Here is a 16,664-nt window from a genome sequence, read left to right as displayed (position 1 = left end):
AAATGTCACTGCAGGAGGGAGAGGGCAGCCAGTCAGAAGCTGGCACCGTGGGGTGAAGCCGCTGTAGGTTGCAGGTGGAGAGTGGGCAGGAAGGGGGGCCGGGCACAGGGGGTGTGGACAGTCAGGGTTTTGCTGTCTGCACCTGAGTTGGGTGTGCAGGTGGTGTCCATGGCCTACTTGTGGACTAGGGCACAGTGCCAGGTGGTCCGCTCTGACCTCCAGGAAGGAGGCTGTGCCTGGAACCCGTGCCCTCTGCTCCCTCGCCTGCCCAGCCCTCAGTGCCATGGATGACCTGCATTCTGTCTCAACAACCCTGTCTCCTCACCCATCCCCAGGCCTGGTGCTTGCCGGCCATGGTGACCCTGCCTGGTGCTGGAGGGCAGTGTGGGAGACACCAGTGTGCCCTGCTCACCCCGTGTCATCCTGCCATCTTCCATGTCCCCTTGGCCCTGAGACACACCCATGAGGCCAGCACAGGCCGTGAGGCGCCCTGAACAGCTTCGATGCGGGTGGGCTTTGGGAGCCTTCTGGCTTTGAGGACAGCCATGATGGCGCCAGACGTCAGGGACTGGTGCAGCCCCAGGTCAGGGGTGGTTGTCTTGCCTTTCCATTTGGGTTCTGGGGTGGGTGGCCCCCTTCCCTCTCACTTACAGGTGTTGTCCTGGGTGCAGGAGGTATGCACCTGGCATTGCCACTGTTCCTTCCTCTTTGCTGCAAAGCCCAGTTAAGGAAATGTCTCCAGGTTCAGAGATGAGGATGGTCTAGGCTCCAGCTGTTGGAAGAGAACAGCCAGGGAGGAGCCACCTGCCAGACAGGGCCTGGCCTGAGGGAGGGCCTGGGGTTGATCTCAGCCCACAGCCCCAGGGGGTACATGGGCACCCAGGAAAGCAGGCACCCGTTGTGGATCCTGACCTCCTGGGAGGTGTGGGGTACAGGGATACCTAGCTCTTCCTCAACAACCTTGCACCCCTCACGATGTGGCCACCCAGCGCCTGCCTGAGCTGGGCCTGGGAGAGGAGCTGTCTGCCCGGACTCCCAGGCAGGGAGAGCCAGGCGAGGTTCTCAGCGATGTGTTTGAAGCTGAGCAGCACCTGTGCCCAGCTTGCTGGCTGTAGGCGATTGCTGGCTGTAGGCGCTTGCTCAGCTAAAACCCAGAGCTGGCCTGTTAGTCGTCCCCACCTCAGACGGAGCACCCAGTCCCAGAGCTGGGGAGCTGTGGGCCAGCCTTTGGGCTGTGCCTGCCACATTCCACTGACTAGCGCCCTACCTCTGTGGGTGGAGGGTTGGGGAGGGGATGGCTGAGATGGGTGGTCTGTAAGGTGACCCCAGAAACTGGGAGCTAGTCATGAGTGGTGGGAGGGGGCCTGGGGTCAGGGTGAGTGAGCTAAGCCAGGGAGCTGCTGCCAGAGTTTGGATTTTATTTGAGGCATGAGGGAAGCACTCTTGGTGGGTTTTGGTTTGCTTTTTAAAAATTGTAAACTACATACAACAAAAGTAACTATCCTAAGTTAGCAGTTATGTGGCATGAAGTGAATTCACTACATTGTGTGACCTCGGCCACCATCCATCTCCATTCCCCACTGCTCACTCCCGCCGGGCTTCCAGCCCCGCCCCACCATTCCTCTCCCTCTAGAGCTATGAGTTTTACACAGAAGAATGCAGGGCACCCTGGCTGCGTGGTGAGGGGCAGGCCTGCCCGCGGTGTGGGCATGCGCTGGAAGGGGAGGCCCAGGAGTCTGCCTGAGTCACGGGTTGGGGGGTCGGGCCTGTAGGGAGGAATGGAGTTGGAGGTGCCTGCTCTGAGCCACCTGGCGGGCTGTGGCCCGTTTCGTCCTGTGTGAACGGGAGATCAGACCCTGCGCCTACGATTGGACACACCGCGGGAGGCCAGGCTGAGCCTTCGGTTCGAGTCCGAGCGCCGAGGGATCCCAGCCAGGTCCCTTTCGCAGTGCGAGCCTCTGCACCTCGTGGGCTCCGATTGACCGCGCTTGGGGCGTGGGAGCGGGAGACCGTCAGCCGGGAAGCTCTCCACCAATCCGGCCCTGCCCCGCCCAGACTTGCAGCCCAGGCGATGAGTCCACGCGGACCCGCGAGTCTGGGAGCGACTTGGCGAGGGAGGCCACGCCTCCTGTGGGAGGGGCTTCTGGGCGCGGGACTCTGTCGGGCCAATTAGGATCGCCGTAGGGAAGGCACGCGTGGCGGCCGAGCAATAGGGGTGCACGTCGTCCTCGCCAGTTAACCCGCGCGGTCCCGGGGCACAGAGCTGGGGCTGCGCGATCCGGGCAGGCGCGGGGAGCTGGGGGACCAACGCGGCCTCTCGCACTCCTCACACCCCTGCGGGTCCTTCCGTGTCCCAACCCTCCCCGCCGCACCCCCCACACCTCTGCGGACCCCACCTCGCCCCAACCCTCCCCGCCGCCGTGTCACCCGCATCCACCCCTGCGGACCCCGCCTCGTCCCAACGCCCTCGGCCACGTCCCCACACGCCTACGGACCCGTCTCGCCCCAGAGCTCCCCGCCAACCCTGTGGAGCCCCGCCTTGCCCCAACGCTCCTTGCTTCGCTCCCCCACACCCCTGCGGACTCCTGCGCGCCCCACCGCTCCCCGCTGTACCCCCCCACACCGCTGCAGACTCCGCTCCCCACCGCGCCCCCCACACCCCTGCAGACTCCACCTTGCCCCAACGTTCCCCACCGCAACCCCCAGAACGCTGCGGATCCCGTCTCTCCCCGCTGCGCCCCCCACGTCTGCGAACCCCGCCTCATCTAACCCTCTGCGTTCGTTCAGTCCCAGCTCTCCCGGTCGGGTCCCCCACATCCCTGCAGACTCCACCGGGCCTCAGTTTTCCTTTCTAGTACCAATTACGCACAAGTAGATCCCACTACACCACAACTTGGCGCGGGTCCTGCACCTCCGTACCTCGCCTCGTCCCGCCCTCACTGTCTTTGGGAAGTGGAGGGAAGGGGTGGGCAAGCACTCTAGAAGCACCGTGGTTGGGAGCTTCCGAAACTGAGTTGGTTTTGAGCCCTGGCTGGAGACCCGGGGTGGGCACGGCAGGGAATATTGGCACCAGAAGCCTGGAGGAAGAGCACCTCCTCAGTCCTGCTTTTCCGTTCCTGGAGCCCTTGGACAAATCCAGAGCGAGCTCCCTTCCAGCCTGGCCTTGCGCCTTTTACCACACTTATGTAACGTATATTTTTTCTTTTTCTTTTATTTTCTTTTTATTCTTAGAGTCTTGCTGTGTTGCCCAGGCTGGAGTGCTGTAGCACAGTATTGGCTCACTGCAACCTCCGACTCCGGAGTTCAGGCGATTCTCCTGCGTCAGCCTTCTGAGTAGCTGGGACTATAGGCTCCTGCCATCACGCTCAGCTAGTTTTTTATATTTTTAGTAGAGATAGGGTTTCATCATATTGGCCAGGCTGGTCTCGAACTCCTGACCTTGTGATCCAGCCACCTCAGCCTCCCAAGGTGTTGAGATTACAGGCGTGAGCCACCGCGCCTGGCCACATACGTTTTTTCTAAATGGGATTGCACATTTGCTATTACTTTGCAGTTTGGTGGGGGTTCTTTTTGTTTGTTGGGTTTTTTTTTTTTTGAGACTGAGCCTCACTGTGTTTCACAGGTGGAGTGCAGTGGCACGATCTCTGCTCACTGCAACTTCTGTCTCCTGGGTTCAAGCGATTCTCCTGCCTTAGCCTCCTGAGTAGCTGGGGCCTGCCACCATGCCTGGCTAGTTGGTTTTGTATTTTTAGTACAGTTGGGGTTTCACCATGCTGGCCAGAGTCGTCTTGAACTGACTTCAAGTATCCATCTGCCTCAGCCTCCTCAAGTGCTGGGATTACAGGCATGAGCCACCAGGCCCAGCCTTTTATTGGTTTTTTTTTTTGAGATGGAGTCGCTCTGTCACCCAGGCTGGAGTGCAGTGGTGCCATCTCAGCTTACTGCAACCTCTGCCTCCCTGGTTCAGGCAATTCTCCAGCCTCAGCCTCCAGAGTAACTAGGATTACAGGCACATGCCACTGTGCCTGGCTGATTTTTATATTTTTTAGTAGAGACGGGGTTTCACCATGTTGGTCAGGCTGGTCTTAAATTCCCGGCCTCCTGGCTTACATGGGAGGATATTTACCCCAGAGGGTTGGAAACCACTGAATGACTTTGTCATGTTTCGTTCACCCGTGTATCTGCAGCCCAGTAAATGTATATCGGGAGCCTCAGACATGTGACCAGAGTCTTGTGGGCCAGAGGCAGGCAGGGACCATGCTGTTGTCCTTTTTTTTTTTTTTTTGAGACAGTCTCCTTTGGTTACCCAGGCTGGAGTTCAGTGTCGCGATCTCAGCTCACTGCAACCACCGCCTCCTGGGTTCAAGTGGTTCTCATGCTTTGGCCTCCTGAGCAGCTGGGATTACAGGCATGCACCACCATGCCCGGCTAATTTTTGTATTTGTGGTAGTGATAGGGTTTCACCATGTTGGCCAGACTGGTTTCGAACTCTTGACCTCAAGTGATCTGCTTGCCTCACTCTCCCAAAGTACTGGGATTACAGGTATAAGCCATCACACCCAGCCAATGCTGTTGTCTTTTGAGAGCCTCCTTTTCTCTCTCTCTCTTTTTTTTTAAAGAGACGGGGTTTCACCATGCTGGTGTCAAACTCCTGACCTAGTGATCTGCCTGCCTCAGCCTCTCAAAGTGCTGGGATTACAAACATGAGCTACTGTGCCCTGCCAAGCCTCCTTTTCTGTCACCTGATCTCCCTGCCTCCCATTTCCCCTCCTCTAGTCCCCTTTAAAGACACTGCTGAGTAGCTGCAGGGTCAGTCTAGAAATGCAAGCCTGGTTGGGATCCTTGCTGGGAGAGGCCTTCCTTCCTTGGCTTTGTAACGCAGGGCCTTGTGGCGTGCACACCTCCAGGGGTCCGGGTTGGGCCTGTGCTTCTTGCTTCTGTCTCTCCCTGAGATTGGAATCCTGGTTCTGTCCTCAACTAGCTTGAAGGGGACCTCCAAGAATGGCCCCTCCTGGATTTCATACCCTTGTGTAGTCCCATTTCACTTTTTTTTTTTTCCAGATGGAATCTTGCTCTGTCACCCAGGCTGGAGTGCAGTGGTGCGATCTCGGCTCACTGCAAGCTCCATCTCCCAGGTTCAAGTAATTCTCCTGCCTCAGCCTCCCAAGTAGCTGGGATGAGAGGTGCCCGCCACCACGCCCAGCTAAGTTTTGTATTTTCAGTAGAGACGCGGTTTTGACATGTGTTGGCCAGGCTGATCTCAAACTCCAGATCTTGTGATCCGCCCACCTCGGCCTCCCAAAGGGCTGGGATTACACCATTTCACTTTTTAAAAATTTTTATATAAATGATTTTTCGTTAGAGACGGTATCAATTTGTTGTCCTGGCTGGTCTCAAACACCTGGCCTCAAGCAATGCTCCTGCCTCAACCTCCCAAAGCACGCCCTTTCACTTTCTACCAGGGTTGTTCTGTGTGACCAGTAGATGTGTTGAAGTGGTAATGTGTCACTTCTGAAGTTTGGTCATTAATGACACGGTGACTTCTCTCTTGCATGTGTTCTGTTTCTCTTGGGCCACTTGCTCTGGGGAAAGCCAGCTGCTAGGGCTTGAAAACACACACCCCTGTGAAGAGGCCTGTGTGGTGAGGGACTGTTGCCTCCAGCCTGCAGCTGTGGGAACGTGGGAATGAACCTTTAGGAAGTGCATCCTTTGGCCCTCCTCTAGCCTTTAGGTGGCTCAGCCCTGGCTGCATCTTGATGGCAACTTCACGAGAGAGTCTGAGCCAGACCACCCAGCCCAGCCTCTCCTGGATTCCAGACCTGCAGGAACCATGAGCCAAACATGGTGTTTTTTTGTTTTCTGAGACAGAGTCTTGCCAGGCACCAGGCTGGAGTGCAGTGGCGCGATCTTGGCTCACTGCAACCTCCACCTCTTGGGTTCAAGCAATTCTCCTGCGTCAGCCTCCCAAGTAGCTGGGACTACAGGCATGCACCACCACGCCCTGTTAATTTTTGTATTTTTAGTAGAGATGGGGTTTTACCATGTTGGCCAGGATGGTATCGATCTCTTGACTTAGTGATCTGCCTGCCTCGGCCTCCCAAAGTGCTGGGATTACAGGCATGAGAGCCACCGCGCCCAGCCGTGTTAGTTGTTTTACACATCTTAAGTTTTGGGACAATTTGTTACACAGCAGTAGATAGCTAATACACCAGCTGTAGGGACTTGGGCAAGTTCCTTGGCCTCTGCATCCCGGTTTCCTCCTTTGTGCCATAAGGGTTGTAGAAATGAGTGAGGAACATGTAAGTGCAGCACAGGGCCACACACGGGAGGCAGCCTTCCAGCCCCTCCCGAGATGGTTCTGGTCATCTTTTTGCCCCTCCCTGGATGGACTGCTTGGCCTGAGATCATCCATGGGCCATGGACAGAGGTTCTGGGCAGGAAAGGGTGAGATAAAGAGAGGGCATCAGTCTCCTTCCTCCAGCCTTGGTGCCGGAGAAATGTGTTGGCCCAGGTGAGACATCTGTTCCCTGTGCGGTGTCCTGGAAGGGGCAACTGGACCTGACCCATGGGGAGGTTTCTGTGTGTCTCCAGAGGGCAAAGGGGCTACCTGGTCTGGCTTGCCTTGGGCTTGGCCAAGCATTCTGGCTGCCACTGGGGCCCCCAGGACAACTGGTAACTGTCCTTTCTTCCTTGACCTTCAGCTCTCCCTCTCCCCTGTCCCCTGGTGCCTGCTTAGCTGCTTTCTTCATGGAACAGCCTCCTCTCACCCTTGTCCCTGCCCCTGAAGCTCCTCTACCCTGGGCTCCGTGTTCTAGAGTTCACCGTGTACTAGTTCCTCAAGTTGTTTTTCCTTCACTGCTTCCCTTTTCTCTGTGCATTACTTAAGAACTGCATGGCCATGTGTCGGTATAAAAAAAAATAAAGTTGGTCAAGTGCACTGGCTCATGCCTGTAATCCCAGCACTTTGGGAGGCCGAGGCGGGTGGATCACAAGGTCAGGAGTTCGAGAGCAGCCTGGCCAATGCGGTTTCCTATTAAAAATACAAAAAAATTAGCCAGGCATGGTGGCTGGCACCTGTAATCCCAGCTACTTGGGAGGCCGAGGCAGGAGAATTGCTTGAACTGGGAGGTGGAGGTTGCAGTGAACAGAGATTGGGCCACTGACTCCAGGGCAAGACTGCATCAAAAACAACAAGGAAAGTTAACCCAGTCGAGCTGGGCGTGGAGGCTAACGCTGTAATCCCAGCACTTTGGGAGGCTGAGGCAGGCAGATCGCTTAAGTTTGAGACCAGCCTGGCTGGTCTCTACAAAAAATACATTTAGCGGAGCTTGGTGGCACATGCCTGTAGTCCCAAGTACTCAGGTGGTTGAGGCAGGAGAATCGCGTGAACCCAGGAGGCGGAGGTTGCAGTGAGCAGAGATCGAGCCACTGCACTCCAGCCTGGGCCAGAGAGCGAGACTCGGTCTCAGAAACAAAAAAACAAAACACAATCCATCATCGACATTAACAACTACAAAGGAAAAAAACCGCCACAAAATAATTTATAGGGAAGGACAGAAGTTCTGAATTTGCCTCCGGGACTATCGACAGTGGTAAGATGGGCTTGTTTTCTGTTGTATGAATGTGACTTTATAGCCCAGATTTCCTTCCGTGAAGGCTTGTTGTGAAACTAGCAAAGTTGCGCCTCCGCGTTTACGCAGAGCCGGTTCCGGAGTCGGAGCCTCAGGTTCGAGCCCAGCCCCGCCGCAACCTCGGGCGTGACCTTGGCCGGAGCCTGGTCCCCTCTGAGCCTCAGTTTCCCGGTTTGGGAGCCCGGAATGACAGCTCGCCCCCCCGCCCCGCCCAGCCCCGCCCCGCGAGCTTCGGGATTGGCTCGCGCGAGGTCCCCCTCCCCAGGCGGGGCCGGCCCTCTCCCGCCCGCCAGGCCCCAACCCGGAAATGCAGTTCGAGGAGGAGGCGGGGCCCACCCGGGCCGTGGCGGAGCGACGGTGGGCGCGGCCAATCAGCGCGGGCGGCGGCGGCGGCGCCGCGGCGGAAGTCCTGCCCCGCGTCGCGCGGGGGCGGGGCGGCGCTGGGGGCGGCGGGCGACGGGGCGGGCGCAGGATGAGGGCGGCCATTGCTGGGGCTCCGCTGCGGGGAGGAGGACGCTGAAGAGGCGCCGAGCCGCGCAGCGCTGCGGGGGAGGCGCCCGCGCTGACGCGGGGCCCATGGCCAGGACCACCAGCCAGCTGGTGAGCGCGCGGCGGCGGGCTGGGCGCGCCGGTCCGTTACCCCGCCGGCTGCGGCGGCCGCCTGGGTCCGGCGAGGCGGGGCGGCCCGGGGTCCCGAGGGCCGGGCGGCGGCTCACCTGCGGCCAAGCGGCCGGGCTGGGGATGGCGGGCGCCGGCCGAGGGCGCTGCTTGGCTGCGGCGCTGCTTGGCTGGGCCTGGGTTGCGGCGGGCGCTGGCCTGGCCGGGGGCGCTGACAGACGCGCGGAGGGCGGGGGAGGCCGGGAGGTGTCACCCGGCCCGGCGGGTGGAAGTGCCTGGAAAGTTTGTTTTCGGCTAGGTGCAGCCTGGAGTCGAACGTCCGGGGTTACCTTTCGCTTCTGTCATTAGAGAAACCACCTTCGGCCTCCCCCCTGGATTGGGGTCCCGGGCGCCTTCGACTGCGAGAGAAGCAGAAGGTGCGAGTTCTTGCTCAAAGCACCTGATGCGCCTGGGCCCCCGTTTCCAAATTCTTGATGAGGGTGACGGGGTAAACTCTCCTTTGACGGTCCTGCCAAGGGGCATTTGGGTGCTTTTCCTGCCCGTGGCTGTGCTCAGCGTTGTGGGAAGCCCCTGGGAGGCCGAGTGTTCGGGATCACCCAGGGGAAGTGAGCCTGACAGGTAGGAGGGATTTTAGGGGAAGGACCAAAACAAACCACTTGTTGGGTGAAATGTTTTGCTGAAAGTATCGCTGGTGTTTCTGTATTTTCTCTCTGTTGCTAAAAGTATCCCTGATGTTTTTATGTTTTCCATATGCTAAGTTCTAGAGTCTGGGGCCGATGGTTTAAGAATTTATGCCTTGTATGCGATGTGTAGTGGCTGATGGAAGAACGTCTACATAGCTTGCAAAGCTTGATTTAAAAGGCAAATATTTTAAATGAAGGAAAACCCAAGAAATTTACTTGATCCCTTATCTTCCAGGATGCGACTTTTTTTTTTTTTTTTTAAGACGTAGTTTTGCTCTTGTTGCTCAGGCTGTAGTGCAATGGCGTGATCTCGACTCTGAGCGCATACTCTGCCTCTCGGGTTCAAGCAGTTCTTCTGCCTCAGCCTCCTGAATAGCTGGGATTACAAGATTGCGCTACCACGCCTGGCTATTTTGTTGTTGTTGAGATGGAGTCTCACTCCCCTCGCGCAGGCTGGAGTGCAGTGCTCCGATTTCGGGTCACTGCAACCTCGGCCTCCCTGGTTCAAGTGATTCTCCTTACTCAGCCTCCAGAGTAGCTGGGATTTCAGGCACACGCCTCCACGCCCGGCTCATTTTTGTATTTTTTTGTAGAGTTGGGGTTTCGCCATGTTGGTCAGTCTCGAACTCCTAACTCAGATGATCCACCCTCCTCCGCCTCCCAAAGTGCCAGGATTACAGGTGTCAGCCACTGCGCCCGGCAGCTGCGGCTTTTTGATAGACGTTTTTGATCATTTTGGGGGCGCAGGGGTTGTGAGTTTGAGAATCTGAGGAAAGATACAGGCCCTCTTCTGAGAAAAATGCAGAGTTGACACTGAATTTTGTAACTTCGTCAGGAGGCTCTGGAACCTTCTGCAGCTCACTTGTTGATTTTGTAGAGATACGTTATAATCCAAAGTGTTAAAGAAGGAAAACGTTTCAGTTGAGAAAAATGGTGAAGGGTGAAAGGGATGCCTTTGGCTGTTTCAACATGTGTACCCCGGAGTGTACCAGCTAACATGCAAAAACATGAATTAGGCTGCTTGGTCAGGCTCAGTTGAGGCTGGGGTGTACGGTCATGGTGAAGTTTGTGAGGTTAACTTGCACCCAGTGACGCTGTCTCAAAGGAAGGTGTGTATTTGGTGGCATTCATTGGAAGAGGAAAGAGCAATTTTTTTTTTTTTTTTTTTTTTGAGACTGAGTCTCTCTCTGTCCTCCAGGCTGGAGCGCAGTGGCGCAGTCTGGGCTCACTTCAACCTCTGCCTCCTCGGTTCAAGCAATTCTTCTGCCTCAGCCTCCTGAGTAGCTGGGACTACAGGCCCACGCCACCACCCCCAGCTAATTTTTGTATTTGTAGTAGAGACAGGTTTTCACTATATTGGCCAGGCGGGTCTGGAAATCCTGACCTCGTGATCTGCCTGCCTCGGCCTCCCAAAGTGCTGAGATTACAGATGTGAGCCACCACGCCGGGCCTGAGCACATTTTCTCATGGCCATAGCAGTTCTACATGATGGACATTTAGTTTAATATCTGCAGTTTTCTTCACCTAGGCAGCCTTTTTTTTTGCACAAAATCACTGAATCCAGTGAGCAAGAATGATAGAATACAAGATAGATTTTCCATGTGAGGAAATGTCAGGAACGAGGCTTTTGCATCTCTGTCAGCTGAATTCCCCGACGTGTACGTATGTGAGAATATGCCGTGTTTCCTGTCCGTAATGGTAGAGGCAGCCCTAATCCTGGATAGTCACCTGAGGACGGATAGACCTCCGGGTTCAAGTGGGTTTGCATCTGGACTTTAGGGTGGCCCTGTATGAGAAACCAGCCCCCTTCCCAGTGAACTTGCCCGTGTCTGTACTATAGACAGCCAGCAGGGGGAGCAGTGCGCGTGTAAAGGCAGACAGTGGCCTGGCCCAGTCTGATGCTAAGTGGGGCAGAGGTTGTGAGTACCATTTCTTGAGCTGACTACTCAAGACAGGCGCTTTCCTAGGTACTTTGACACCTCATTTCAAGGTAGGTGTTGTTCCCATCTTACAGGTGCAGAAGGTGAGCTGCAGCGACGTTAAGTACCTGCCTCATAAGGAGTTGAGACTCCAGGGTCACCGTGCCCCTCACGTTTGGAACCCCCCAGGGAGGGTCTGCCAGACAGCTCAGCCCAGCACTCTTGTGTAAGAAAGTCTTCAGTGCCACTGCCCAGGATGTCTTCCTGGGGCAGTTGGGCCTGAATGTCTTGACCATGCTGTGCTGGAAGCAGGAGGGGTATCTTCATGTGGAAGAACTGTACATTTTTTTTTGGGCAGATGGCTGAACTCTGTGACCCTGGGGCCTGTTTCAGCCTCCTGCTGTCAGAAAGCAGCTGTTTGGACAGAGGCTGTGATTTGGCCTTGTTTGAGGTCAGTACTCTGAATGGGTGAGGCTTGGAATCCTCCCTTTGGAAAAAAGAAACATAATGATTTTGCTGAAGGTAGAATTGGGGAACTAGGCAGAGTGGCCTCCTGCACTCCCTAGGGTGGTTCTGTCTTTTGCAAAGGTGGCTGCATCTTTAGGAGAAGGCGAGGGGAGAAGCAGAGAGCATGGAGAGAAGTGGCTTTCAATTTTCTCCCTCCTTTTGGGGAATTCTTCTTATGTAGCTGGTCTGGTGCATAGTGTGATGTGTTCCTGTCCCCAGCGATACCCCAACAGCCAGTCCAAGCTGAGTCCAGAGCTGGTAAGGTGAGGTCCCAGTACTAAGAGGGAAGTGGTTTGTTCTGCTCTTCTGAGATGTATTTTATGAGAAGGATCCAACAGCAGTCTGCAGAGATCTGGGGCCTGAAAAGGGCAGCTCTTCTTGGCAGGTCTTGGCCCTCCAGACTGCCTTCAGCATGGTTTTGGAGAGGAACAGGTAGTGTTCTCCTTTTCAGTGTATGTCCTCATCCCCTGAGCCACCTGACCCAGGGTTTAGATGCTCCAGGGCAGCTGATTGACACTGGTGGGAGATGGAGTCGGGCAAGCGGGTGATGAACTGGGAAGTGTTGCAGAAATGAGGGGACAAGCGTGGCCAGTCCCTTCTGAGAGGATGTGTTTGGAAGAGAGTGGGTATTAGCGTGGCACTTTCCCCTTTCCGAGAGGCATCTTCTGTGGAAATGGACTTGGACAGGATGCCACATGGTGCTGCAGTTCTGTGGGGAGGCAGGTTGTGGCTGCAGAGGAGCACTGGGTACAGAAACAGCCCCCCGAGCCGGTGCAAGGGCCAGGGTGCTGTGTGCCACTCCGCGCCTGCTATGCGATGACAGGTGGTTGCCAGGCTGCACAGCGCAGTTGTTTTGAAGGCATGTTCAAAGGGCAGGGTGCTGGGAGGAAGTGCTGGCGTGGAAACTTCAAGTTTTGGACATATATTGCTCAGGTTTTTTCAGCCATGCATTCTTCTATAACAGAATTGCATTATTCACTTGCTCAGTGTGATACCAGGTCCTTTAAAAAATTACTTGAATATTGAGAACAGGTTGTATGTTCCGTGTCTAGCTGTTAGATCCCAGGCAGGGCACGTTTTCTCAAAGACTGATGAGGAATGGGTTCTGTGTGTTCTCTTCTCTCTCAGCGAGGAGAAAGGCCTCTTTGGGTTCATGATGATTGTTGGGGTCTCTTTTCTGTACCTGATGTTGGTTGCACAAAGCCTGTTTCCATTCTCTTAGTCTAGACAGTTTTCCTGATATTGAAACCGGAATTTTTACTCCAAGAAATTCCAGGACTCTTTGAATGTGTTAAGAGAATTACTCAATTCATTATAGAAGATTGACATTTCTGGGCTTCACATCCCTTATAAGAACACCTGATTCTGGTTTCTGTTTGTTTGTTTGTCTATTTATTTATTTGAGGCAGAGTCTTGCTGTGTCATGCAGGCCGGAGTACAGTGGCACTATCTCGGCTCACTGCAACCTCTGCCTCCTGGTTCAAGGGATTCTTGTGCCTCAGCCTCCTGAATAGCTGGGATTACAGGTGTGCAACCACCTATATTATTGATTGATTGATTGAGATGGAGGTCTTGCTGTGTTGCCAGGGCTAGTCTCAAATTTCTGGGCTTAAGGGATCCTCCCGTCCCGGCCTCCCAAAGTGCTGGGATCAGAGGCGTGAGCCACCACGCCCAGCCTGGTTTCTGTTTAAAGAGTTGGATTATACAAGGGCCCACAGAATTGCGAACAGTACTATAGAGCTTGAGTATGAAGAAGATGGACAAGCCTGACATTAGCAGCTCACTGTTGAGCACATGGCCCCTTGCAGAATAAACAAATGTGTGGTTTTCATCTGATGAAGGTGGGCATGTAGTTCCTGGACAGCCCAGTGACTTTCTTCATTCCCCAAACAAGATCAGATGCCCTCTATATCAGTCACCGTGCCGGGGACTGGCCCAATCTGTGTTTCAAATCAGCTCGCAGCCTGCAGGGAATGGAAATACTTAAAGACGAGGTTTGAAGGTGTGTCTGAAGGCCAAGGATGTTCTGGCGGTTCGAGTCTCCCGCGTGTTTATGGAGCTAGTGACAGGTCCTCCCATGCTGGAGAGGGCTGAGGAGAGGCTATGTGCCTCAGCAGCATGCCAGTCAGGATTCATCTGGCTACGGGCTTAGTTTTTACAATAAGTTCTTTGTTGAAGTCCCATTCTTCAACCTGTTTTTTCCCTTTTGGAGTTAATTTGACTGCAGTAGGATGGGGTTGTAGCCCAAAGTGACAGCTGTGCATTGAATGCCTTCAGAAAAGGCTGATGAGATTTGCAGGGAAGACTCGAAGCCTCGCTGAAATGCTCCTGGCATGCGTTGACCTGCAGTGAAACGTGGGAAAGGGGCCCCCACTTTTCAGATCTTCCTCGGTGATTCCAGTAGCCCCGGGGGTGGGAGAAGGGACAGGACCTTGCTCCTGAGTCTTGGGTGTGGTGACTCTCTCCCCTTGCTGCGTTAGTGCGGCCCTCAGTGCTGCGGCCTCAGTGGCTGTCCCTCCAGGCGATGCTCCGTCAACGCGGCCCTCACTCCGCACTGCCGCACGGTGCTGCGTTCTCCTCACTCTGGCCATTGCCACTGCCCTTTCTGCTTCCCTTTTTCTGGTGAGGGGGGGCTCCAAGGACTTGCAGGCTGGTCCCCAGGTGCCAGCCCTCCTGCACCTCCCCCTCCTCTCCTGGCCTGTCACTTTATTCCTCCTCCGAGGGGGCCCGGTCTTGGGTGCCCTGCCATGGCCTCTGTTTCCAGTCTTCGCGGCCCAGAGGGTCCAGGGTGTTCCTTGCAGCCCTGTTCTCAGCAGTTCTTGTGTTCACCAGGCTTTTCCTCCTTGCATGGAGAAATTTCCCTGCATGGAAACACTCATGGCTGTACAGTCTTTTCTGACCAATCTCCTGCTTTTTGTTGTTGTTGTTGTTATTGTTGAGATGGAGTCTTGCTTTGTCGCCCAGGCTGGAGTGCATTGCAGAGAAAATGGTAGTACTTTGAGTTTGCAAACGGAAGCTGGAACTCAGTACAGGTGGGAACATAACACCTATTGTTGCTGAGGTGGGGCGGCAGTCAGCTCCCATTGTGTGTTCAAAGAGAGACTGATTCAACAGTTCAGCTTCTGGGAATTTAAGCTTGGAAAATAAGGTGCATGCAAAGATTTTGCTCCTGGAGTATTTATCACAGCTTTGAAATAGGGGAGAATTAGAAATATCCTGATTTCCCCTCAGCCAGAGATAGGTTGAAACATTGTGGTGAGCCTGTGTTGTCCCTCAGGCTCTGTGGAAATGGGTTCCAGGACCTCTCCCAGACACCAGAATCAGAGGGTGCTGAAGTCCCTGACTCCGAGGCGGTGTAGTGTTTGCATGTCACCTGTGCACTCCCTCCTGTGCACTTTGTCGTTGCTAGATTGCATGCAATGCCTAATGCAATGTAAATGCTATGTAAATAGTTGCTGTACTATATTGTTTCGGGAATGATGACAAGAAAAAAAGCCTGCACATGTTCCGTATGGATGCAATTTCTTTTTTCCTTATATTTTCTGTCCACTGTTGGTTGAATCCATGCATGTGGGGTCAGCCCATGGATGGGGAGGGCCGACTGTACTTTCCCGACAGGTGGTTGCAAAGCAGCATGCCGAGTGTCACTTTTTCAGGCCCAGGAAGAAGCGTGGAGGGAGATTCCCGCAGAAACATTAGCAGTGGTTCAGTCGTTTGCTGGGCCAGTGGGATGAGGACCTGGCAGTCAGCTGGCAGTGGGGAAACAGTGGTGAATAAGGTAGGTCTGGCTCTGTCCCCTGGAGCTTACTGAAGTGAGGATGAACCTTTCTCTACTAATTGTTATTCTGAAAATGTCAAAACTAAAGAGTTGAAAGCATAGTACAATGAATATCCCTAGCCCTTTCACCTGGATTCTACTAGCTGCTAACTTTTTCCATATTCGCTTGTATATGTTAACTCCTCAGCTCCAAAATTTTTTTCTGTTATTTTTATTATTTGAAAATAAGTCACATGTGATAGTATTTCAGCCTAGAATCCTTCTCCAGGTGGCTTCTGAGCTCAGAAGCTGTCTCCTGTACAGCCTCATCGTCATCACATCTGAGATAGCATTAACATTGCATTTTTCTTTTTGAGGTGGAATCTCGTGGTGTTGCCCAGGCTGCAGTGTAGTAATGTGATCTTGGCTCACTGCAACCTCCGCCTCGTGGGCTCAAGTGATTCTCCACCATGCCTGGCTAATTTTTGTATTTTTAGTAGAGACGGGGTTTCACCATGTTGGTCAGGCTGGTCTCGAACTACTGACGTGGTGATCAGTCTGCCTTGGCCTCCCAAAGTGCTAGGATTACAGGCGTGAGCCACTGCGCCTGGCCAACTAAAGGGTCATCCGTAATTCCTTCTTCTTCTTTTTTTAAAAATAGGCTTTATATTTTGAATAGTTTTTTTTTTTTTTTTTTTAATGTAGAGATGGAGCCTCACTATGTTGCCAAGGCTAGTTTCGAACTCCTGGCCTCAAGTATCCTCCCGCCTTGGCCTCCCCAAGTGCTTGGGTTACAGGTGTGAGCCACCTCATGTGGCCTAGAACAGTTTTAGATTTATGGAACAATTGAAAAGATAATGCAGAGGGTTGCCCAATACTCTGCACCCTGTTTCCTTGGGTACTAAAATCTTGAATTAGTGTCGTATATTTGTTACAAGTAACGAACCAATATTAATACAGAATAAAGTCCATACGTTTTTCACACTTCCTTAGTTTTTACGTCATGTCCTCCTTCTGTCCCAGGATCCCCCCTCCAGGATCTCCCATGACAGGGTTCGTCTTGGCTGTTACGCTTTCTCCAACTTCCCTTGTTTTCTGATGACCTAAATGATTTTGAGTGGTGCTGAGACTGGAGTTACAGGCTTTTGGGAGGAAGAGCATAGAGGTCGTGCCCTGTTGATTGGGTCACATCAAGGCTCTGTGCCGTGAGAGTGCTATGTCTGCGTGATGTTGACCTTGGCCACATCACTGAGGCGGTACTTGTCAGATTTTTCCTTGTGAAGTCACTCCCTGCCTTTCATACTGTGCTCTTTGGAAGAAAGCCACCACGTGCACCCACACCTGCAAGGGGGAGTTGTGTTCTCCACGTACATTTTGTCAGAATGTACTGATTTATATGCTGTGAGCATGTTTACTGATTACAACTAATTTAATATCAGTACACAGAAGCTTTGGTGCATTGGTTCTGGGTAGGTTTAGGGCATTGTAGAAGATCACTAATGAAGAGAAGAAGGTGATGGTTAGTTCTCTTAGCCTGTCTTTGAATTTT

At 53.9% G+C, this 16,664-nt stretch overlaps 2 protein-coding genes across 3 annotated transcripts in view; one reads left to right on the top strand and one right to left on the bottom strand.

The window, feature by feature from the left end:
- Positions 1 to 32: 32 nt before the first annotated feature.
- Positions 33 to 8,117, bottom strand: CEMP1 (cementum protein 1). The gene is given in 9 exon segments (XM_017510814.1): positions 33 to 142; positions 326 to 523; positions 526 to 603; positions 606 to 752; positions 755 to 878; positions 880 to 1,025; positions 1,028 to 1,069; positions 1,072 to 1,144; positions 7,968 to 8,117. Coding segments are annotated over 9 exon segments (1,068 nt in total).
- Positions 8,061 to 16,664, top strand: part of PDPK1 (3-phosphoinositide dependent protein kinase 1) — a 79,636-nt gene continuing 71,032 nt past the window's right edge. Inside the window, exon 1 of one of the 2 annotated variants that reach the window (XM_017511220.2) lies at positions 8,061 to 8,231. In XM_017511220.2, the coding sequence (XP_017366709.1) occupies positions 8,208 to 8,231 (24 nt within the window). In that variant the 5' untranslated portion in view covers positions 8,061 to 8,207. Of the gene's footprint in view, positions 8,232 to 15,014; positions 15,137 to 16,664 lie in introns of those variants that run through there. The other variant, XM_017511219.2, reaches the window with a different exon arrangement.

The sequence above is a fragment of the Cebus imitator genome, unplaced genomic scaffold, assembly GCF_001604975.1.
Source record: "Cebus imitator isolate Cc_AM_T3 unplaced genomic scaffold, Cebus_imitator-1.0 Scaffold444, whole genome shotgun sequence".
Classification (NCBI taxonomy): Eukaryota; Metazoa; Chordata; class Mammalia; order Primates; family Cebidae; genus Cebus; species Cebus imitator.
Note: the sequence above shows the minus strand (reverse complement) of the source record. Positions and strands in the feature narration are given on the sequence as shown.